Source organism: Lagopus leucura, unplaced genomic scaffold (genome assembly GCF_019238085.1).
Source record: "Lagopus leucura isolate 7727_CA_CO unplaced genomic scaffold, USGS_WTPT01 97-32_obj-0_obj, whole genome shotgun sequence".
In the NCBI taxonomy this organism is placed as follows: Eukaryota; Metazoa; Chordata; class Aves; order Galliformes; family Phasianidae; genus Lagopus; species Lagopus leucura.
The window spans coordinates 25,283-46,341 of record NW_024962529.1 but is presented as its reverse complement, the minus strand read 5'-3'; the positions used below and the strand labels follow the sequence as shown (position 1 = coordinate 46,341).

The window sequence follows — 21,059 nt, the reverse complement described above, 5'->3', positions numbered from 1 at the left end:
TTAACGCTGCAAACAGGTCTGTTCCATTCATTCCTCCTCTTTTTTTTTTTTTTTTTTTTTTTTTTCAGAAATAAAAGTGTTCCCCATTTCCCTAGCCGGTGTCTAGTGAAAATGCAAACGTAACCGACAGCTCAGAGGAAGCACGGTGCCACGGATGTGTCCCTATTGGTGCAGGCACGGGCTGAACAACGTGGAAAGGGGCAAAGCGACATACTTCATCCTCTCTCCTGGAGCCTGCCCGTCGGTTCCCAGCAGTGCAGCCGCCGATGGGCTCCGTGGCAGCCCATGTGTGCTCTCAGGGAGGAGCCGCTTACCCCAATAGGGCTGCGGGAGGGCACCCCGGAGCTCCGGGCACGGCTGCGTCCGGGGCCGAGGCTGCTGTTTGCGGACAGCCTCATAAATCCGTGTGTCAATAGAATCGAGGCGTGCCGCCGCGAAGGCTGAGGAGGCGGTAGGAGGGAACGGAGCGGGGCCGGGGCAGGCGAAAGCGAACCACGAGTCCGCTCCCGGCAGTGGGGCCGCCCCATAGGGCCAGGCGGGGCCGCGCAGGTGCGTCGGGCGCGGAGCTTTTGGGACGCGCGGAGCCGGAGCCGCTGCAGGTATCGGGGCGGAGGGTTTGCGCTGCGACCGAGGGGGGATCGCAGCTGCGAGTCTGCACCTCCAGGACTTGGGAGCGGGCCCCGGCGGGTGGGGGCTCCCGGGCCCCGGCGGTGGCACGGCACGGCATGGGAAGCTCCGGCCGTGCAGTACTGCGCTGTGCGGGCGGTGGAACTGCGCCCGTGTTCGTGTGTGTGGCAGTTCCGAGCTCGCACCCCTCCGGGTTTGCCGTGCGCGGCAGTTGTCGTGGCTCTGCCCCGACTCCACGGCTTTCCCATGAAGGCACTCGGACCCACTGGAAACGCAAACACAGGGTTGGCCAGCGGAACCGGGCGGTGCGCGTCCCGGGGAGGCGGCGGCGGGCGGGGAGTCACGCAACTCTGCACGAACCGGGCAGCTTGGCGGCGCGGCTGTATTGACGGCGTGACAGCTCTGTCTGCGTCGGCAGCGAGTCCTTCTCTTGCTCCGTGCTCACGGCCCTGAATTCCCTCCCGTACGAAGACTGTAAATCCGTGGGAGCCCTCCTCCCGCTGACTCCTTCCCCCTGTCCTGGCAGCGGCCTCACGGCTGCAGCAGTGGTGCGGCGGCTCCGCAGACAGGAAGGGCCGTCCTCGGCGAGGTCGGGAGCGGGGGTTTTCCGCTGCGGAAGCCCAGGAGAGCAGTCGAGGTCCCTTGGCCGGAGGGCCGCGGGCTGCACGGCACAGCCGTCCCGGTGCCGGGTGGTGCCGGCTGCCTGCAGACCAGCAGAACCGGTGCCGCCGGCCTGTGGCGCTGGGAGGTGAGCTGGGAGCACGAGGTGCCCTGCCCTTCTCTGCCCTACAAACGGGCTGCGAGAGCCTGCGGGAGCTCAGCTCTGCCTGCTGTCTGGATGGAGCCGGAGGTTGCCAGCTCTGGGGTTGGGGGTTGCCATCTTTGGGGCCAGCTCCCACTTCTGCAGCTGCCATCCCTGTCCTTTCGTAACCCAGCTGGTACAGGTGCCTGGCTGGTTGCTGGAAAAACACAGAGAGCTGTTCCTTGTGCAGGGCTGACAGGAGGCTGGGAGTGGGAATGGGAGTGCAGCCGTGCTGAGCAGAATGCAATGCCTGTTAGGGGCACAGGATGAGGCTCTGAGCTGTCCTGGGGACCGCAGTGTGGTGTGGGGATGGCAGTGAGCCCTGCATGGGTCTGAGCAGGGAGTGGTGCAGAGCTGTAACCCCGCCATGGGCTTTGCTTGCCTCCAGTACATACGCATCCGGCTGCTTGGGGTCAGGGTGATGTCGGAGGCTGTGGATCTGTCCTTCCTGTCGGATGTCGAGAAGGATTTGATCCTGCAGGTCCTGCAGCGTGATGAGGAGCTCCGTAAAGCAGAGGAGAGGAGAATCAGGTGTGGTAGGGGTTTGCTCAGAGGGACTGAGCAAGCTGGGAGCTCTACTTGGTGCTCGGGCTCTGACCACTGCCACTGTTGGGCCCTATGCAGGCGCCTGAAGAATGAACTGCTGGAGATCCGGCGCAAAGGAGCCAAGCGGAGCAGCCAGCGCTACAGCGAGCGGACCTGCGCCCGCTGCCAGCAGAGCTTGGGCCGCATCAGCCCCAAGGCCAACACCTGCCGGGGCTGCAACCACTTGGTGTGCCGGGACTGCCGCTCCTATGGCCCCAACAGCTCCTGGCGCTGCAAAGTCTGCACCAAGGAGGCGTGAGTACATGGGGTTTGGGGATGAGCGGCATGGGCCTTCTGTGTGCTCCTCCTTCCCCTTCTTCCTTCTGCTCACCCCAGCCCAATGCCCCACAGTCACCCATGTGGTCCAGCCCTAGGTTCTCAGCCTGGTCTCCATCATGGGGCTGCTGTCCAAGGTGAGCGCTCCTGGTTGGGTGATGAAGAACTGGGCCATGCCCTGCTCTGGGCTGTCCTTTGTCCCTGCTCCTGTCTCCCCATTATGTGGCTTCAGCCCGTGTTTCACGCAGTCGAGGCTTCCTTCCTCTCCTTGGCCTCACCTGCCCTGCAAAGCCCCCATCTTACTCTGTATTGACTTTAACCCATTGTTTGTCCAGGGCACAGCCTCTGCTTGGCCACTTCTGTCCATGCTCCTCTTGACTGGCTTGCAGTTCCATGGGCGGCTAAAGGGAATGGTTTCTCACTGCCCCTCTGCCCCGCAGGGAGCTGAAGAAGACAACAGGGGACTGGTTCTACGACCAGAGGGTCAACCGCTTTGCTAACAGGCTGGGCAGCGACATGGTGCGCCTGTCTCTGCGGCACAGGTCTGCAGGTAGGGCATGCCAGGAGGTGCTGGAGCCATGTCTCCTCCTCCAGCCCGGAGTGAGGTGGTTGTGACCTTCTGGGGTGCTTCAGCTTTCCCTGGGCTCTGCTGTGAACTTTCCAGCTGGACTGTGCCCCTCCTGAGTCCTCTCTATTTTCAGCGAGCAAAAGGGAGACAGTGGGACAGACACTCCTGCAGAAAGCACAGCTTGGTTCCTCTGCAGCCTGGCAGAAGAGCCCCCAGGAGCCCCGGAAAGTGCCCAGGTGAGGAGGAACCCTGTGTTTGGAGAGGGAGTCACCGATAGCCCATTTGGGTGCAGTAGATGGGAGAGAGGCTGCCGTCCTGCTCTGACTGCTGGTCTCCTTGCCAAGCAGGACATGCTTGTGGTTTTGTTTGTCTGCAGTTTGTTTCCTGATGCCTCTGACCCTCGGGAAGGCAAAAGTGACACAGAGTCCATGGAAAACATGAGCCTGGATGGCTACAGACCTGCTCCTGCTGCCGGGGGGGGCAGGTAGGGAAGACTGAAGCACATTGTCATTGCAGTGCTGGCCTGGCAGAGAGTGAGGGCTTCTGCCAGAATCTGGTTGCATCTCTTTGCTGCTATGATTCTAATGAGGGAGATGCTGGCTCTCCTCTCCAGGCTGAAACCTCAGGCTGGGCTGGCAGGTCCTTTGCTCCAGGCTTGCTCATGTGGCTCCTTGGAGCTCACAGCAGGAACAGCTCCCAGCTAAAGCCTGGTTTCCTGGCCCTGCTGCTTTTGGCTGAAGTGCTGGCCTGAGACAGAGCTTTTTCTGTGTCCTCTGCAGAAGGAACTCTCTGGATAAAGCCACCACTATCAAAGAGGGAAAGCAGGTTGCTGGACCAGCAGGACCCACGGCAGCCAGCCTGACACTCCCTCTGCCCTCCAAAAATGTGCTTTCTGTCACCAATGGACGGGTGTGTTCTGCTGCCCAGCTGTGGCTGGGCACTGGGAGTCCCTTGGAGTCCCCTCTGCTCTTCTCTGAATGGGGCTTTTCTTCCTTAGGAGACTCCCACAGGCAGCCGAAGCAGCACGTTGGTGAATGATCATGAAGCCATCTTCAAGAAGAACCCCCGGAGGGTGGTGAGACCAGCAGGTGAGAGGTTGGGCTTCCTGGTATGCAGCTGGTCCTTGCTGTGCTGTGATGGAGCAGCAGTGCTCTGCTAATCCCACAAACTCCTGTGCAGACTACACCAAGTCAGTGATCGACCTGCGCCCAGAGGAATTTGTGGGTGAAAGCAGCTCCATGGGAGACAGGAGCAAGTCAGTGCCCGGCCTCACTACAGAGCTGGTGAGACTCTTGGTGATGCTGGAGATGGCCGTGCCTGTGCTGCCCCACGCTCCCTATGTGAGCTGTTTCTCTCTGATTGCAGGATGAGGAGGAGGAGGACATTGACAACCTGGTGGAGATCCATCGACAGCGGGTGGCGCGGGGCAGCATGCGCAGCGGCACCTCCTCGGTGAGTCCTGAGGCTTGGCCGTGCTGGAAAAGCCATGGAGAAGGGCCATGGGAGCTTCATTCCTTGAAATAGGATTAAAAACCAGAGGCCCAGCTGTTGTCAAGTGAGCCTTTGTGTTAATGGGGGCACCTGGTGACCATCCCCAGCCAGGCAGGGCTGGCTAAGAGGGATTAGGAATAGACGTGCTGAGGACCACCTGGATGGTGACACTGCCCAGCTCAGCCCAGCCATGCCTTGCAGAGCACACTGGGGAGCATGGTCAGCATCTACAGCGAGGCTGGTGACTTTGGAAACATCGCAGTCACTGGGGGAATCTCCTTCTCCCTGAGCTACGAGCAGAAGACACAGACGTTGTTCATCCATGTGAAGGAGTGCCGGCAGCTGGCCTATGGGGACGAGGCCAAGAAGCGCTCCAACCCGTGAGTGCTGGGAGGGAAATGGTGGCAGAAAGTGGGGAGGGACAGGTTGGTGGCATCGAGAGAGGTGGGAGCTGTAAGCAGGGGTCTTGGTAGAGTGGGAGGTCTGGAGTTGTCTGTGGGGGCTCTGCCTTGAGCTCTGCCTGTTCCTCCCTTCAGGTATGTGAAGACTTACCTCCTGCCTGACAAATCCCGGCAAGGGAAGCGCAAGACAACCATCAAGCGCAACACCGTAAACCCGCTGTACAACGAGCTCCTGAAGGTAAGCAGGGATGGGCCAGGGCAGCCAGCTTTCCTCTGCCTGAGGCTGCAGCACAACGAGCTGAGCTGCCCTGCTGGGTTCTGCCTTCCCCACCCTGCCTGGGGAAATGGGCTCCAAACCCTGAGCTGGATGCACATCTAGATACTGTGCCCTGAAAGCTGGAATGAAACATTTCTAGGCTGGGTCACTGCTCTGCTATCACTGTTGTCACATCCCTGGATGCCATACAGCCCATGTTCCTGGCTCTTATGCCACCCCCCTTCTGCTGATCTGAGGTAGCTGGTTTCCCTTGGAGAAAGCTACTTAGTGCCAGGGCTGTATGGGCTGCAGGGCAGCAGGGCTGTGCAGGCAGAGATAAGGCAGGGCTGGCCCCAGCAGTAGGAGCACTCAGCACTGCCTTTCATGCTGCTGTCCCTGCTGTGGCTGGCACAGGACAGTGGGGAGGGCTGGTCTCTGTCCTGAGTCCTGCTGCACCATCCGCTCTGATGGAAGGGAAGTAGGGAACTGGAAAGCGCGCTCTGGTTTCTGGGCTTCTGTGGCTCAGTTTGCCACAGAAGCCTCAGTGTGTCAGTTTGTTGAGCTCTTGTGCGCCAACCACCTGAGGCTCGCCAGGCTGGCACCGCTTCCCTGTGGTGGGAAGGAGTGGGATGGCTGTGTGCCGTGAGCGCTGGGTGCACTCTGAGGTTTGCTTCACCTGCACAGCACATGCTCCCAGCAGCACTGAGCTCAGCACAGTCTGCCGGCTCACCAATCTTTTCCCTGCCTCTCTTCTTAGTATGAGATTAATAAATCCCTCCTGCTCGCGAGGACACTGCAGTTCTCAGTCTGGCACCACGATCGCTTTGGCCGCAACACATTCCTGGGGGAGGCAGAGATCCCCATGGACTCCTGGGACTTCAGCAGCCAGCTGGAGGAGTTCCTGCTACTGCACGGCAAGGTACTGACCCGCTGCCTCTGCCTGCGTGGGGCACAGGGGTCGTGATGGAGCTGCTGCAAGTCTTGTGCCCAAACAAGTCCTGTGCCAAGATCAGGTAGATGCACTGCTGTAGCAGAAAAGGCAGATCTAGGTTTAAGCCAAGCTTCCCTCTTTCTCAGCATATCCCCTATGTGATGCAGTGGGATGTGTCCCTGCCCAGTCAGGTATTCTCATTCTGTGTGCTTGATTGCTCCAAGATTGCAGCTCTTCCCGTCTCCCTCCCCCAATGAGCAAGAATGGGAGCCAACTTCAGGGAACAAATAGGGGAAATTGGACTTGACATCCTGTCGTGGGCTGCAGAACAGTGCAGTGAGAGGATGTTGTGCAGCTGGATGGCAACAGCAGATGCTTCTGTTGTGAATTTATTCAGGAGTCTGGTTCTCTCTATGAGCTCCTGCTGCAGACTCAGCCTTTTGCATTGCTTGGGGCCCAAGCCTGCAGGTGCTGAGCTAAACAGAATTTCCTAAGAAATGTGGTTAAGGCAAAGTACCGTTCCAAAGAAGCTTCTGTGGGCAGTTGTGCTGGCTGAGCTATCTCAGGCAGAAACCAGACCTTTGGGCCAAGTGTGGGGAGTGGCTGTGTGTTGACCCAGCTGTCACTGTGTCTGCTCTGGCTGCCCCAGCAGTGCTGCACTAATCCAGCCATTGCCTCTTTGCAGACTGGGGTGGATGCTGTTGGCCTCCCCCAGTACAAAGGGGAGCTGGTGGTCTCCATGAAGTACATCCCATCTTCCAAGCACCCCGGGGCTGGAAATGGCAGAAAAGGTGAGTGCTGGAGCTCCAAGAGCTCTATGTAGCCTGGGGTTATTTAATGCCCTCTATAGGCATGCTGGAAATTCCCAGTGGTGAAAATTGATTAAAGCTTGTGTTGTTTTGTTTTGGATTTTCTCAGGCAAAGCAGGAGAAGGCGGTGAGCTCCAGGTCTGGATCAAAGAAGCCAAGAACCTCACAGCTGCCAAATCAGGGGGCACATCGGACAGCTTTGTGAAAGGGTGAGTGTGGGTATTTGAGGGGAATGCAAGTGAAAACTCTATGCTCCCTGCCTGCAGCAGAGATCTGGGGGAGGGAAGTATCCTGCATTTGTACCCCTTGCATATCTGTCTGCTCATTTCTTAGTAGTGATGAATTCTTGGTAACAAACACTCTGGGTTTTGGCCAGCTGAGGAGCTGTTCAGGGACCAGGAGGGCTGTGGCCCATTGCTCATGATTGGAGACTGTGCAGAGGGGTCCCCTGAGCTGGGGAGGTGGCTGTGCTCTTTCTGCAGGCCTGGCCCTTCTCCCAGGCTCAGAGCTGGGAGCCAGGACTGGCTGCTCAAGGAGCTGCCCTCAAATCATCTTCACAGAGGTCACCAAGCAGCTGTGACTTGGACAGTGCTGGTGTGAGGGCAATTGGTCCTTGGTGTTTCCTCTGTGCAGACTACTTGCAGCCCCCAGGGTGGAGACACCCAGTTCCTTCCAGTCCATCATGTCCCATCTTCTCAGGCCCAGTGGGGAGAGGTGGGATCCAAGGCAGACATCAGATCAAGCTGCCTTGGCTTCCAAGGGAGAAGTTAGCTGCGTGTGTATTGCTAACTCCAGTGGGAATGCTTCCCCCAGCTACCTCCTGCCACATAAAAACAAGGCCTCCAAGAGGAAGACGCCTGTGGTGAAGAAGACTCTGAATCCTCATTACAACCATACCTTTGTCTATAATGGCATCAACCCTGAGGACCTGCAGCACATCTGCCTGGAGCTGACTGTCTGGGACCGGGAGCCTCTGTCCAGCAATGACTTCCTTGGAGGTGTTCGCTTGGGTGTGGGCAATGGTGAGGAGCTCTGGGGGTGAGGGGCTGAGGTAGGCTGCTGCTGCAGTGGAAGAGGCCCCGTGTGGCTCCCAAACCCCTGGGCAAGTGCTTCTGCCTGGAGCCGCCTCTCTGCTGCAGAGCTGCTGCTCCCCTGCAGACATAGGCTGTAACTTGTGCCCATCTCCTTTCTCCAAGGCATGAGCAACGGGCAGGCTGTGGACTGGATGGACTCCACGGGTGAGGAGCTGAACCTGTGGCAGAAGATGCGCCAGTACCCAGGCTCATGGGCGGAGGGGACGCTCCAGCTCCGCTCCACCATGGCCAAGCTGAGGCCCTAGGCAGCAGAACACCAGGGCTCACCCTGGGGCTGGCACAGCTGCTCTGGGGCTGTACTCGCAGCATGGCCAGATGAGTGCCAAACTTCATTTTTTTTTTTTGCCTCTATTTTAATAAACATGACCCTTCTCTTAAACAGGCTTGGGCAGAAAGTCTTCTTGGCCTAGCTTCTCTTAAAGGGTTTTCCTTTTGTTTTAGGAAAGCCAAATTTGGACCAAATGTAAGGCTGAACTTGAGCCCTTGTGGGACCTCCCTACTTTCCCCACAGGCACAATGCTTTGAAATGTGGTTAGGTTTCTTTTTTCCCCTCCAGTTTTCTCCCTCCCACCCTCTGTGTTTCATAACCTGCTCCCTTGTTGTCTCTTCCACCCTCCTCCCTAAGTATGGTGCTTGCTCTGGGACCCACAGGCAGAGAACAGCTGTTGGGTTATGGGGAACACTGGTGGGGGCCATGCTGAACTGACTTTTTCTACAAATTTATTAATTTCAAAGTAATATTCTACTGCCAAAAAAATTCCCAGGAAGGGTGCCACAATGCTGGATGTAAGGAGAAGCAAGTAGATTATGAGCCTCTGTAATGGATGTCTGTTACTGTCTTTGCTGAGCATGGGGCCATTGGCTTCTTAATGAAGGCTTTTGCTGGCTCTGGCAGGAGCCTGGCATCAGTGCCTGGCCAGCAGGGCTGAGCCCAGGCAGGGACAGCGTGGGTTTAAGTTGTGTATGACGTGAGGACGGCCACAATGAGGGTGAAGCTGCTGCAAAAGAGGCATCTGTAATGTCGCCCTGCCTGCTCTCCCATCCCTTTTCTGCTCTGGGAGCTTTCATAGAATGTGGGGCACTCATTTGGCTGTGGTCTCTCCTCCTGTTGGGTTTCTCTTCTCCCTCCTGCCCTGGGGTTTGAACAGAGAAAATCCAGCGTCTCCTGTTGTAGTCTAGGCTGAGTCACAACTGTGGCCAGAGGCTGCTCCTGGCTGTTGTGCAGTGACTGCTAGTACATGGCCTTTTTCTCTGCTCCCCTCCCTGTGCCAGAGCAGCCTGAGAGTGGCTCCCTTCCTCCTGGAAGTCCTTGGGACCCTAGTCCTCCTCTACGGTGGGCGACTAGAAAAGCAGAAAGGAAGCTGTCCGTCCTCCAAGGCACGTGGCAGGGGTCTCCCCACGCTGCCTCAATCACAGGGGTCCCCATGCTGTGCCCGCTGAACTGCCTCCTGCTCGCTCAGCAGGTAGGTGTCGATGAAGTCAAAGAGCTCATCGGGGCTGATGGGCAAGATGTAGCGCTCACGGTCAGTGCCTGCTTTGTCCAGGAGCACCACGTTGAAGTGCGAGCGGGTGAGGTGCAGGAACTGCCTGGGGGTGCAGAAAGGAGCTGCTGGTCAGGACTGTGGGTCCCTGGCTTGGGGCTGAGCATTCCCACCCTACACAGCTATGGTCAGGCCCTCCTGAGGGTGGTGGCTTCCACTTCCTCAAGGCTGCCAGAAGAGCCTAGCGCCTCTGTGTTTGGACTCTGGGCACTGAGGACAGGCTGAGGGCATCCTTAGCCTCAGTGCAGCAGAAAGGAGAAGGCTGAAGAGGCAGACTCTTGCTTGTGAGCCTGGCACCAAGCCTGATGTCTTACCAGTCCCCAGGGTTCCCCCTATGTCCCTGTTCTCACAGGAACACCTGCCCTGGCTCTTTGGGATGGCCCCCTTCAGCTGCTCCTGTTTGAAAAGTCATGCATCCCATCCCCTGGTACCTGAGCTCTTCTATGATGCCAACAGACAGCTGGTGCTCCCGGATGCGGCCCACTTCATGTGGGGGCTGCCCCACCAACTCAATGATGGTAACATGACGCAGGTCCAGCCCACAGGTGGATTGCTGTGGAGGAGGGGACGTGGTGGTGAGAACGTGCTGATGGAGTGCAAGGAGGGGGAAATAGCATGTTGGCTCACCTGCAGCATGGAGATCTGCATCTTGTAGTAGCGGTTAGCAGGGTCGGGTGCTGAGATGACAAGGAGCCGGCGTTTCTCGTAGAACTGATCCAGCAGGCTGGCTGCTGAGTTCACAGCAGTGTTGATCTGCATGGCTGGGGCAACAAGAGAGTGTGTGAGCACAAGAAGAGATGCTGTTTTGCACTCCTCCTTCCCCAGTCTTCCAGGCAGAAACTCCCTTAAGCTTTGGGCATCTCTGCGGGTAGATTCCCTGCCTTGCCCTGCACCACTTACGTGCACAGAGGGGGAGGGAGCCTGTCCATTGCTGGGTGGACTGGCAGACCCGCAGGGAGGTACCCTGGCGCTCGTAGCCCCCATCGCACAGATACTCGCATGTGGCACCGTAGTTGTTGCCATCAGAGGTGCAAGACAGGTAGCCATGCTGCGGAGGCTTCAGAACAGGACAGCGTCTCACTGTGAATAAGGAAGCCAGGTGAGATCAGGTTTGGGGTGGAAGGACAGAGGCCCAGCTGTGGTGCACAGAGTGGGGAGCCTACAGCCTGAGGGAGCTCGCTTCACCTTGGACACGAATCCTGAACTTGCAGCTGGCTCGGTTGTATGCCTGGTCATAGGCAGTATAGCGGATCACGTGCTCTCCTTCGGGGAACTCAGATCCAGGCTCTGGACCCCGCAATGTCACTCTGCACTCAATAGATGGGTTCTCTGTTAGATTCTCCAGGAGAGGCATTCAGATGGCAGCTAGTGCAGCCCCCAGCCTTGGCTGGTGATACCAGCACTGTCTCTGTGCTCACCTCTTGATGACGCCATCAGCAGAGTCCTTCACACGAGGTGGATCCCAATATACCGTAGCAGTCAGCTTGCCTGGCTCTGCTATCCGCTCACGGGACTCCGGGCAGCGGATCTTAGGAGGCTCAACATCTACCCACAGGAGGGAGGAATAAGCTTGGGGAACAGCTGGGGCTGTGCTATGAGAGTAGGACAACGGACAGATGAGGACCCCAGTTGCCCAGTGATCCCACAGTTGCTGAGCACAGCCTGGCACTGGAGCAAGCCAAGCCTGATGTAATGTTAGCATTGAGTGACCAGGCTCAGCCTTGCTCATGGAGTGCTGCACCTTCCATCAGCCTGAGTTTCGTGGCTAACAGCACGTTGGGAAGCAGCAGGGCCTATGGTTCTTGAGCACAAAGGTGCAAGGCACCAGCACTTGGTCAGGCACTGGAAATGGCATCTGCAGGCACAGAGAGGATGGGGAGTGCCCTTCCAGCAGTACGGATCACAAACAGCCTGGAAGGACAGTAGGGTGAGAATTTACCTACACAGATTGGCTCGCTCCCACTCCAGCGCCCATCTTCCATGCATGTGCGGCTTCGGTCACCCTCCAGCTGGTAGCCAGGCAGGCAGGTGTAGTCACAGCGGGAATCCATCTGCACCCCAGCTGAGCACACATATGAGCCCCGCAGCACCGCTGGCAGCACGTGGCATCTGATCTCTAGGCCAGAGTGAACAAAGAAGGGAGGGAAGTGGCTGGGCTGGCTGCATGGCTGTGCCAGCAGGCAGAGACCCAGGGCTGGCAGTGCCCACAGGGTGGCCAACAAGCCCATTGAATGGGATGCACTCACGTCGGCAGTATGCCATGCCAGACCAGTGGCGGCTGGGTAAGCACTGCACAGCACTGCGGCCCACCAGTCGGTAGCCACGGGCACAGCTCAGCTCGCAGCGCGTCCCCAGGCTGCTGCGGTAGTTGCCCCCCCGGGGCGAGTAGCAGGTTGCCTCTCCACGGTAAATGTTCAGCGTGGCACACCACTGGGGCACTGCAGAGAGAAGAGAGGTGAGGGGTATGTACAGCTCGGCCAGGCCTTGGTTTCCTCAGGGACCTGAGGGACAGGCTTGGGGTGCTGTTACCTCGGCGGTAATCTAGGGCTGGCTCAGGGGGTGCTTCTTCCACATATACTTCATTGGTGTGGCTCTCAGCAGTATAGTAGCCAGACCCTGCACAGAAGGAGTGAGATCAGGACACAGTGTGACGTTTTATGGCTGCACCTAGGTGATGACTGCCTCATGCAGCAGCACAGTCCGGTCCCAAACTATTCCACAGTTCCATAGAGAGAGATTCCACCTCTTGGCAGACTTCGCCCTGCTGTCCTAGCGCTTCCAGGCTTGATATACAGGAGGGTTAAGCAGGACAGACAGTGAGCCTGCAGGCTGGCACCAGCCGCAGACTAAACAGCCCCAGGGGCAGACGTGGTTACTGCAGGAAGTGGGTGCTGGCCTAGCCGAGACCCCTGGCCTTTTGGTAGTCAGGAGGGAAGGAAGGAAACCTCCCTCCTGCCTGTCCCAGCACAGCAAGGGATGAGAAGCATGACGCTACACTGGAGTGAAGGATGAAGTTGCTGGAGGAGCTTGCCTGGTGCTGCTGGCCTTGTGCCATCCCTGCTGCGGACATTGATTCCTGGCCAGCAGACAGGGACAGCTTGGTGAGGGCCTTGCAACCAGCCCTCTGCCCAACACACCAACTCCAACACCCCCACGGTGAAGTGACTAGTGGGGCAGGAGAAAAGTGTGGGGGCTGGGGAAGAAGGCCTGCATGCAAGGAGAGCTGGCACTGAGCCTTGCAGCCCCCTGGGCCCCGCAGCGAGCCGTCAGGCCGCGGCATTCCCCAGCACTGAGCTCACGTTTCCGCCCCTTTTCCGATGGCCTCCCCGGCGCTGCCCCCTCCTCACCTCCCTCATTGCTGCAGGACCGCACCTCTCTGCACTCTGGTCATTTTTGATCTCTCCAAATGGACAGCCCCTGGTAGCGCCCCTTGCCCCTTCCCCCCACCCCTGCTTTTGGGAAGGGGGAATGTAAGCTGAAACCGATCCAACCAGCAGCTCCTATGTCACGTGGAGGAAACTTTATTACACATCTTTCCAGCAAGAACTTTACTACAGTGCGGCTCCCCATCGCTTCCCACAAACTCATTAAATCACCCACTTGTTCCCACAAAGTCTTTTATCCTGGTGCCCTTCCCATGCTGGCTGGCGCCAATGCAGTACAGCAGACCCAGAGGAGCTGATCATGGGGCTGGCGCACCGTGGTTCTGTGTGGCTCCCAACAGCAAGCAGCTGCTTGGCCAGAGGGGTAAGGCAGTGCTGTTACCTTGCAGACGTGCCATTTATTTGCAGAGGTTCCCTTTGCATGACAGTCATGGACTACCCTGACCATCTCAGATGGGCAGGAGCATCACTGGAGGCAGCAGTACCAGATAGCACAGTAAGGGGAGGAAGAAGGAACAGGGAGGGAATAATTCCCTTGCAAAGAGAGCACAAGGGCTTTTCTCGGAGGTTGAGCCAGAGCTGGATTCCAGCCCAGCTGGGGCAGCGTGCGAGCATGCACTGGGGATGGGACGTGACCGGGTTGGGGTCAGAATGCTTCATCCGGGTCAACATCTGCTGGCCAACGGCTCCAGCAACAGCAGGGAGTCAGGAAAAAAGTTCCATTCCCATAAGTGAGTCTGTGATAACGAGGTCAGCTGTTTGCTCATCTCTGGGTGCTTCCCAGCCCCATGGCAGTGTCCCCCTCCCCATACCCCACGGTGTAGCAATGCTTTCCCAGCCCTACCACGCAGGTACTTCTCCTTACTCCCATCACTCACCTCCTCCCCACCCTGCCCTCACACACACTGCCCCACATACTGGTGCCACCATGGTGCTCACCTTCATGCCACGTGGCCGACACCAGCCTGGTGAGGAACACCAAGAGGACGGGTGCTGCCTCCTGCGCCATGCCAGGGCCAGACAGCCCCACTGTGCTGGACAGGGGGCTGCTGGAGCCCCTGTGGGATGGAGCCGGGCTGGGAGCAGTGCTCAGCTCCCTCCGTCGCTGCTCTCCGGCTCGTGCTCCTGCTTGGCTGTGCTGCCTCTGCTGAGTAAACCGACTTCTCCCCTCCGCTGCCTGTCCCAAACATTCAAAAGGCATGAGTCAGGCCCCAAACGATGAGATTGTCAAAAATAATAAATCCTAAGGATTCCTTACTTTTCAGAGTACCTTCTGCTTTCCCAAGGCTCTAAAAGCTTTTCAGATGTTTCCTCGCAAGCGACAGAGCCAAGAATCAATCTTCAAGCAAGGAGGAGTGGAGGAGCTCCCACCACCAGCTCCAGACTCCTGGAACAGGAGCTCCAAGGACAAACCGCAGTGATCACGGCCCTTTTTTCCAGCGGGGCAGGGCTAGCCAGGCTGAGAAATGAGGAAACCTCACTGCACGCTGTGGGGTTTGAAACCAGACCCAAGGCAATCGGTTCCAGCTGGGGTCTATTTTCCAGCTGTGGCTCAGCCTCTGTGAGGCAGAGGAAATAAATGGCACAGGCTGGGGTCTGCTGCCTGGCACTGCGGGGCGAGATGGGGCTGTGCTCTGATGCAGGGCGCAAAGGGGAAAGCCTGGCAGGCAGGTACAGGAGCTGGCACAGGGCACTGGGCTGCCTGAATGTGCTAATTATGTGGCAGCCAGGCTGGTAAGCGTGCTAATTAATAACACAGCTGTGCCGAGCTAGAGAGATCCCGCCTCCCAACAGCTCTCCCTATGGGCACGTGCACCGCGTGGGCACCGGGAGCAGCGTGACGGGACGGGGCAAAGCCCACCCTGTACAGCCCAGCGGGGCGGGAGGAGGGCTCCCGCTGTGGGCACTCACCCAGCGGGGCTGCTTCTGCCCCCTGCAGTGTTCACAGGGTGCTGCAGCCCTAGGGCTGCCCCACAGCCTGCACGGACCGCGCGTGGGGTGGAGCGGGGGGAGGGGGCGAGGACGTGGAGCAGCCGTACGCACCGCGGGGGCGCGAGGCGCCGCCGCTGGAGCGCCTTCGGGTGCGCTCGGCCGTTTTCGTGAACATTCGGTAAACTTCGTGAGTCTTCGGCAATGCCCGGCGGCGCGGGGCGGGCCGGGGCCTCCCCGACGGGGCGGTGCTCGGCTCGGCTCGGCTCGCCGGAGCTCGGCAGGACGCAGCTCGGCCCGGTCCGGCCATGGCGTCTCCGTCGCGGCGGCTGCAGACGAAGCCGGTGATCACCTGCCTGAAAAGCGTGCTCCTCACCTATACCTTCGTCTTCTGGGTGAGCGCCGGGCCGAGCCCGCGAGTCCTCGCCCTGCCCGAGCCCCGCGGGCTTGTCGCGGCCGCTCTGCCCTATCGCGACAGGGCGGCTTTCTCCCTTCTCCGCAGGTATCGGGCATCGTGCTGCTGGCCGTGGGCGTGTGGGGCAGGGTGAGCCTGGCTGTCTACTTCTCGCTGCTGGATGAGAAAGCCACCAACGTGCCCTTTGTCCTGATGGGCGCCGGCGTCGTCGTGGTGCTGCTGGGCACCTTCGGCTGCTTCGCCACCTGCCGCGGCAGCACGTGGATGCTGAAGCTGGTAGGTGCCGCCCTGCGGGGCAGGAGGGGAGCGGTTCCCGTTGGGGCACCCGACCCATCGCACTCTTGTCTCCTGCCTGCAGTACGCCATGCTGCTGTCCCTCATCTTCCTCATCGTGCTGGTGGCTGCCGTCGTCGGGTTTGTTTTCAGGCACGAGGTGAGTGTGTCCCTTGCTAACGTGCAGCAGTGGGGGCTTGTGGGTCGGATCTCTGTGGACTGGTCTCATCCACTTGGAGGGTTGGAGGTGCTGCTGGGGCAACGTTAGGAGGGCTGGAGGGGGCTAGAGGAGCAGCTTGGTCCTGGTAAGGACCCATAAAGGCTCAGTTTGCTGGAGACAGCAAGGGTTGTATGTGCAAGGAGCTGACCTGCTGACCAACCCTGGGCATCTCTGTCTGCCAGAATTGCAGAATGGCCAGGGTTGGAAGGGACCTCAAGGATCATGAATCTCCAATGCCCTGCCACGTGCAGGGCCACCAGCTTCCCCATTTGATACTAGACATGGCTGCCCAGGGCCCCATCCAACCTGGCCTTGAACACCTCCAGGAATGGGACATCCACAGCCTCTCTGGGCAGCTGTTCCAGCACCTCACCATTCTCGTAGTAAAGAACTTCCCCCTGACATCCAACCTAAACCTTCCCTCCCACAACTTAAAACCATTTCCCCTTGTCCTGCTATAGAATCACAGCATGATATATTTTCTGAAACCCGTATATAAATGTTTTTTCCTTTCTGTTTTCTGTGTGTAAGGCTGCTAGGAAGGTTTCTCTGCTGTGGAGCAACCTGCTAATTGGGAGAGCTGGCAAGACGTAGGGCTGTATTACTGCATGCATGCTCTAGGCACCACAAAGACACCTCCTGCCTTGTAATAGTGTGTGTAATTGCCTGGGTCAGCGGGGAATGCCTGCAGGCCATGACCAGAGTCATTCCTGCCATCACCAAGCGGTGACTAATGTGGGGCTGAGGTCCTAAAGCGTGCATGGGGACAGCACCACAATGTCCTCCTCACACGGCTGCCGAGACCTCTCTCTTGCAGATAAAAACAAACTTTGAGAGCAACCTCAATCTGGCCTTGAAGAACTACAATGGGACGGTGGATCATCACAGCGAGGCGGTCGACACCATCCAGAGAACTGTGAGTGCTCCTCTCTGCCTTTTTGGATCATGGAGGGTAGGGGCATCCAGGTGCATCCGCCCAGCCCCTGGGTGTTCCTGGCTGGGTGTTCCCCTCCATCGCTGCATTCGATGTCCTCTTGCACAACAGGATGGTAGGAGGAGCACTCAGAGCCCTCCTGCTGCTGCCTCTCAGGAAGGACAAGCAGCCACACATGGAAAGCATCTGGTCCAAGTTAGGGCTGGTGAGGAGGGTCTCTGGAGCACAGGCAGTCTCTGTTGCTGCATTTAGGGCATCCTGGTGAGTGAGGATCGTAAGGCTGCTTATGCTAGGTTGGGGAGGAAAGCCTTTTCAGGGAAGAGGTGCTGAGTGGGAGCTGAAGGGCTTCCTAGATGTGTGTTGGGATATGGAATGTTGAGGGCTCAGGAGCTGCTGCAGGAGTGCCTGTAGGGCTGGGGTACTGGGATCCTGATGTGATCATCCTTACTTTTCCTGACAGCTGCACTGCTGCGGGGTACAGAACTACTCAGACTGGGAGAAGACCGAATACTTCACCCAGAAGGGAATCCCTCAGAGCTGCTGCAAGAGCCAGGATGGCTGTTCGGTGGAGGATCTGAGGGACCCAAGCAAAGCCAAGCAGAAAGTGTTTGTGGATGTAAGTTACACTCAAACATTCCCTGGAATTTGTAGGTTGGGAAGGAAGAGCTGGTTGGATAGGGAAGGGTTTGGTCTTCACTTGAAAGGAGAACTTCATAAATGCACACACCCTGTGGCTCAAGGATCCCTCTGGAGTGGATGTAAAGGAAGGATATGCAGGAAGGAGCCTCTCTTCCCACCTGCAGTCCCTCCTAGTCCTTCCCTGAAGGTCAGGGATCAGCCTGACCCCAGTGTTTGCACCTAGGCCTGTGCATTTCTGAGAACAAGAGAATAAGGATGTAATTTCCTGGTCAAGTTCGTTCCGTAGTGCTGACGTCTGTCAGCTGCTGTGCAAAGTCCTGCTTGTGTGGTGAGCACAGGTGACTTCATAGTGCAGGGATCACTGGTGATGTGTGCAGGGGTTATGCATAGGATGCTCATCAGATGAGTCACTTTGTTTAACCCAGTGCTCACATTAAGGGAAAGCCAGGGGCGGTGCTGCCTTTGATAATGCTGCACCAATCGGTGGCCAGCCCAGCACTGGTGCTGTGTGGTTTGGCCAAGCAGGAGGGTGACAGTCATGCAGCAAGCTGGAGCACTCTTTTTCCTGCACCAGGGTTCCATGGAGAGGCAGGTTTGTGATGGGGGGGGGGAGGGGGGAGACAGAAAGTCCTGGACCCACGTGCTCACTCTTCCTCTCCTGCAGGGTTGTTTTTTCCTGGTAACATCAACAATGGAGTCAAAAATGAGTGTTGTGGCTGGCATCTCCTTTGGCATCGCATGCTTCCAGGTAAATTTCACTTGCTACTGGGAACAGGAGCAGTGCAGAGTGAAGCCAGGGTCTCTCCAGAGGCATTCAATTTCTGTGCAGTTTGTCTGTGTACAAAAGGCACAGCCTTTCTCAGCCAGAGAGGAACAGCTCTGCAGCTAATCTGTATTTAACCTCACTGCTGTGCAACCTCTAGTCTCTTAAACCCAAGGCTGCAGCACCAGCTCTGTCTCTCAGAGCCCAAGTTATTAGGAAAGAGTTCCTTTATACAACTGACTTGGAGGAAAAACCAAAGCAGCTGAACAGAGTCTGTATTGCTCTGGGTAAACTCCCTGCGTTTGCTGTTGGCAAAGGCCCAATCATTGCCCTTCCTTTTCCTACCTTGTCTTCCCTTTTAACTGTTTTGGGCTCATTCTGTGTGGCTGGTCCTTGGAGCACCTGTGTAGCATCCCCTGTGCTGGTGACTCTGATGAGAGACCTCATGCCCTGCACACCACCACAACCTGCAATTGCTTCCTCCCCCTCCAGCTCCTCAGCCTCCAGTTTACTTTATCCTGTAGGACACTTCCTGCACGGGCTTCATGCAACAATGTGCTTAGTGTCCTGTAATCTGACAGGCTTTATCCCAGCAGGAAACGAGAGGCCTCTGCCCCTGAGTTCCTAGCTAAATTGGGCTTTGTGCAGAGTGAATGCCATGGTCTGGGTTTCCCGAGGAGCTGTGCACAATGGGGCTGAGCGCTTGGGAAATCCAGATCTGATGTGTTACAGCAGGGGCTGCAGGATGCATAGCAGGCCTTTATTTTTCTGGGTTTGGAAAACTCGCTCAGCTCTGGATGCAGATCGAGCTTGACAGGTTTTCAGTTGGGAGCGAAGTGAGTTTGCCCTTCAGTGGTCCTGAAGCCACGATGAGACCTTGGAGGCACAGGACCGGCAGATAACAGCACTAGTGTGGGGAGAGGAAGGTGTGCAACCTCGCCAAGACATGAGCTTGTCACCCTGCCTGTCCTGCAATGAAAGCTGAATAACATGGGTGAAGCTGAAGCCAGCAGGGCTACGGCTGCAGTCTGTGCTACAAGGAGCCTTCAGCTGTGGCTCAGAGAGGCCAGGAGCTGGGGCTGATCTCTGCTCTCCTCCCACGCTGATGTGAGCTGAGCTGTGCTCCGCATGGGGCGGCTGAGACGTGACTGACACGCAGACTGTGAGCTGCCTGCTTCCCCTGGCTCCGGCCGTGCAATTAGCTTGGCTAACACCAGGCTGGGGAATTGCAGCCATTTCCTGGTTTTTATCACTCATTCAGCAAGTCTTTGCTGTGTTGTACAGCCAGCAGGGACCAATCATGTAAATGTGCCTCTAACTTGGCTTCTGTAGGTCAAACTCCTGCAGGATCGAGCTCTAAGTGTCTGTGTGGGGCTGAAAGGCCACGTTGTGATAACAGCAGCGTGTTCTGCATGTATTGCTGATGTGAAACAACAGCCTTGATTCCCCACTGCCCTTGCAGCCAGGAGAGGTGGTTGTTCTCTGTTGGTTGTGCAATTGGCTGTGATGCTCCTGAAATCGGTGTAATTTCTGAAGCTTCTGTATAACAGTAGATGCTTCATAAAGCATTATCTAAGAGGGTCGAATGTGGAGCATCACTTGCAAGGAGCTATCTTGGTTGATATCTACCAGGACCCCCTCCTTCAGTCTCTCCCCCTTACTCTGAAAGGGATGCAGCAGCCTGTCTGTGGTTTGTAAATCCCCCTGTCTTTGTATGTGAGTGCCTGATGATGAATGGAGCAGTTGGTCAGGTTTTCCCACTAGAGCACAATGTCTTATTTTGGGCCACCTCTATTGTGTCTTTCCTCTTTTCTTCAGTTGGTTGGCATCATCCTCGCCTGCTGTCTGTCCCAGTACATCACGAACAACCAGTATGAGATGGTGTAGCCCCCCCAGTGCACAGTGGCTTTGACTAAGGTACGTCTATCTGTTGACATAAGCCTTGGCTGTGCTAGACTGGGCTTTCAGGGCTGATTGCAAACTCCTAAACCACAGTGTGGGCAGTGTGTGCACTTCCATGGTGATGGAGGGGGTGGAAGCGAGATGGGGGTGGAAGCGAGGGGAAACTATTTCATCTTTATCAAAAACAGAGCATGCAGGTCCCCTGTGGTCTTGCTGGTGCTGCCTGTGGTGCTGTCCCATTAAACTTGGGCATCCACCTCTGGTCTGTCCGTGGCTGCTGCCATTGCCTCCTGCAGCATGCTGCTGAGCCATGCAGGAAGGCATCTGCTGAGCCCTGTCTGCTGCACCCTCCTCCATGGTGTATAACTGTGGGCCTCTAAATGCTGTGTTTGTTAATGGTGTCTTCTGAATGGCAGGCATTCCTCCTGCTCGCTGTGTGGGGGAAGACCACACCACCTGCAGTTTTCCTCCGGACGCTGCCTCATGAAGTCTTGCTTTGAATTGACTGATCCTCTCCTCAGATAGCTCATCGAAACGAGTGCAACAGCTGTTCTGCTGTGCTTGGGGACTTGTCCTAACACTACTCTACTGTACCACTGAGTGGGATAATTAGCGTGGCTGAGGAGGTTGCAGTAGCTGCACTCCTGCGGGTTCTGGACTTCTCTCAACTGCGCCGGAGCGGCCGCTGCCACCATTCATTGCAGCCTTGTTGGCTGTCCTGCTCCTGGGCAGAAGCTGTTCTCACTAAGTGCCTCCCTTGGGAAAGCAGTGCTTTCTCTCATCTCTGAATTCTGTTCTCAGCCCCTTTTGCATCCCTCTCTCTGTTCAGGCTCAATCGCTGGCCACGTTTCTTCTTCAGATGGGGCTGCTGTCCCGTTCAAGCAGTGCCTGCTTGCTGAAGCTCTTTGCTCAGCAAGGTCTCGGCTAGTTGCCAAGCTCTCGTCCTCATGCTGGATTTTATATATTTTTTTATAGTTGTACTTTTTAAAGTACAGGCTGTAGCGATTCTTTCTAAGCTGTAGCAGGGTTTGGTGATGTAGGTCCTGGTGCCTTTACCTTGGTGTAGGTGTCCTTGCACCGAGTCAGCTGTGACTTGATCGTCAGTATTACATGCTGCTTTAACTCGTTTTGTGTATTGAGTAGAACTCTTTTGTCCTGAGACACAATAAATATTAAGATATTTTACTCTACGAAACTGCCCTGGCTTTTCTATTAATCTC

General features: G+C 57.0%; 3 protein-coding genes across 6 annotated transcripts; 2 read left to right on the top strand and 1 right to left on the bottom strand.

The window, feature by feature from the left end:
* The first annotated feature begins 530 nt into the window (after nucleotides 1-530).
* On the top strand, nucleotides 531-8,219 carry SYTL4 (synaptotagmin like 4). 3 transcript variants are annotated; one of them, XM_042890743.1, is made up of 17 exons: nucleotides 531-599; nucleotides 1,818-1,960; nucleotides 2,054-2,269; nucleotides 2,731-2,840; nucleotides 2,992-3,094; nucleotides 3,235-3,342; nucleotides 3,638-3,767; nucleotides 3,856-3,946; nucleotides 4,038-4,141; nucleotides 4,224-4,310; nucleotides 4,551-4,729; nucleotides 4,886-4,988; nucleotides 5,764-5,925; nucleotides 6,623-6,728; nucleotides 6,856-6,955; nucleotides 7,560-7,768; nucleotides 7,943-8,219. In XM_042890743.1, exons 2-17 carry the CDS (start codon nucleotides 1,851-1,853, stop codon nucleotides 8,083-8,085), a joined length of 2,061 nt encoding a protein of 686 aa, XP_042746677.1. In that variant the 5' UTR covers nucleotides 531-599; nucleotides 1,818-1,850; the 3' UTR covers nucleotides 8,086-8,219. The 3 variants fall into 3 exon arrangements, with proteins under 3 accessions (XP_042746677.1, XP_042746679.1, XP_042746678.1); XM_042890744.1 differs by lacking the exon at nucleotides 531-599 and adding an exon at nucleotides 1,119-1,375; XM_042890745.1 differs by lacking the exon at nucleotides 1,818-1,960 and having other exon boundaries at nucleotides 536-599.
* Nucleotides 8,220-8,543: 324 nt separating this feature from the next.
* SRPX2 (sushi repeat containing protein X-linked 2) lies at nucleotides 8,544-14,321 on the bottom strand. Of its 2 annotated transcripts, none has more exons than XM_042890746.1 (11): nucleotides 14,023-14,321; nucleotides 13,704-13,941; nucleotides 11,911-11,997; nucleotides 11,628-11,819; nucleotides 11,321-11,497; nucleotides 10,800-10,926; nucleotides 10,567-10,688; nucleotides 10,282-10,461; nucleotides 10,009-10,142; nucleotides 9,813-9,934; nucleotides 8,544-9,427 (listed from the first exon to the last, which is right to left on the bottom strand). In XM_042890746.1, the coding sequence occupies exons 2-11, from the start codon at nucleotides 13,771-13,773 to the stop codon at nucleotides 9,247-9,249; spliced, it is 1,392 nt and encodes a 463-aa protein (XP_042746680.1). In that variant the 5' UTR covers nucleotides 13,774-13,941; nucleotides 14,023-14,321; the 3' UTR covers nucleotides 8,544-9,246. The 2 variants fall into 2 exon arrangements, with proteins under 2 accessions (XP_042746680.1, XP_042746681.1); XM_042890747.1 differs by having other exon boundaries at nucleotides 14,035-14,321.
* Nucleotides 14,322-14,959: 638 nt separating this feature from the next.
* TSPAN6 (tetraspanin 6) lies at nucleotides 14,960-21,029 on the top strand. The gene is made up of 8 exons (XM_042890727.1): nucleotides 14,960-15,088; nucleotides 15,196-15,384; nucleotides 15,467-15,541; nucleotides 16,419-16,517; nucleotides 16,996-17,151; nucleotides 17,839-17,922; nucleotides 19,756-19,854; nucleotides 20,256-21,029. The coding sequence occupies exons 1-7, from the start codon at nucleotides 15,002-15,004 to the stop codon at nucleotides 19,822-19,824; spliced, it is 759 nt and encodes a 252-aa protein (XP_042746661.1). The 5' UTR covers nucleotides 14,960-15,001; the 3' UTR covers nucleotides 19,825-19,854; nucleotides 20,256-21,029.
* The last annotated feature ends 30 nt before the right edge of the window (nucleotides 21,030-21,059 follow it).

Coding starts and splice junctions, on each gene's coding strand:
- SYTL4 (XM_042890743.1), top strand. CDS start 1,851: ATGTCGGAGGCTGTGGATCTGTCCTTCCTGTCGGATGTCGAGAAGGAT. Junction 3,095..3,234: donor GAGCCCCGGAAAGTGCCCAG/GTGAGGAGGAAC, acceptor GTTTGTCTGCAG/TTTGTTTCCTGATGCCTCTG. Junction 3,768..3,855: donor TTTCTGTCACCAATGGACGG/GTGTGTTCTGCT, acceptor TTTCTTCCTTAG/GAGACTCCCACAGGCAGCCG.
- SRPX2 (XM_042890746.1), bottom strand. CDS start 13,773: ATGGCGCAGGAGGCAGCACCCGTCCTCTTGGTGTTCCTCACCAGGCTG. Junction 10,689..10,799: donor GCTGATGGCGTCATCAAGAG/GTGAGCACAGAG, acceptor TATTGAGTGCAG/AGTGACATTGCGGGGTCCAG. Junction 10,462..10,566: donor GTTCAGGATTCGTGTCCAAG/GTGAAGCGAGCT, acceptor CCTTATTCACAG/TGAGACGCTGTCCTGTTCTG.
- TSPAN6 (XM_042890727.1), top strand. CDS start 15,002: ATGGCGTCTCCGTCGCGGCGGCTGCAGACGAAGCCGGTGATCACCTGC. Junction 15,542..16,418: donor GGTTTGTTTTCAGGCACGAG/GTGAGTGTGTCC, acceptor TCTCTCTTGCAG/ATAAAAACAAACTTTGAGAG. Junction 17,923..19,755: donor TTGGCATCGCATGCTTCCAG/GTAAATTTCACT, acceptor TCTTTTCTTCAG/TTGGTTGGCATCATCCTCGC.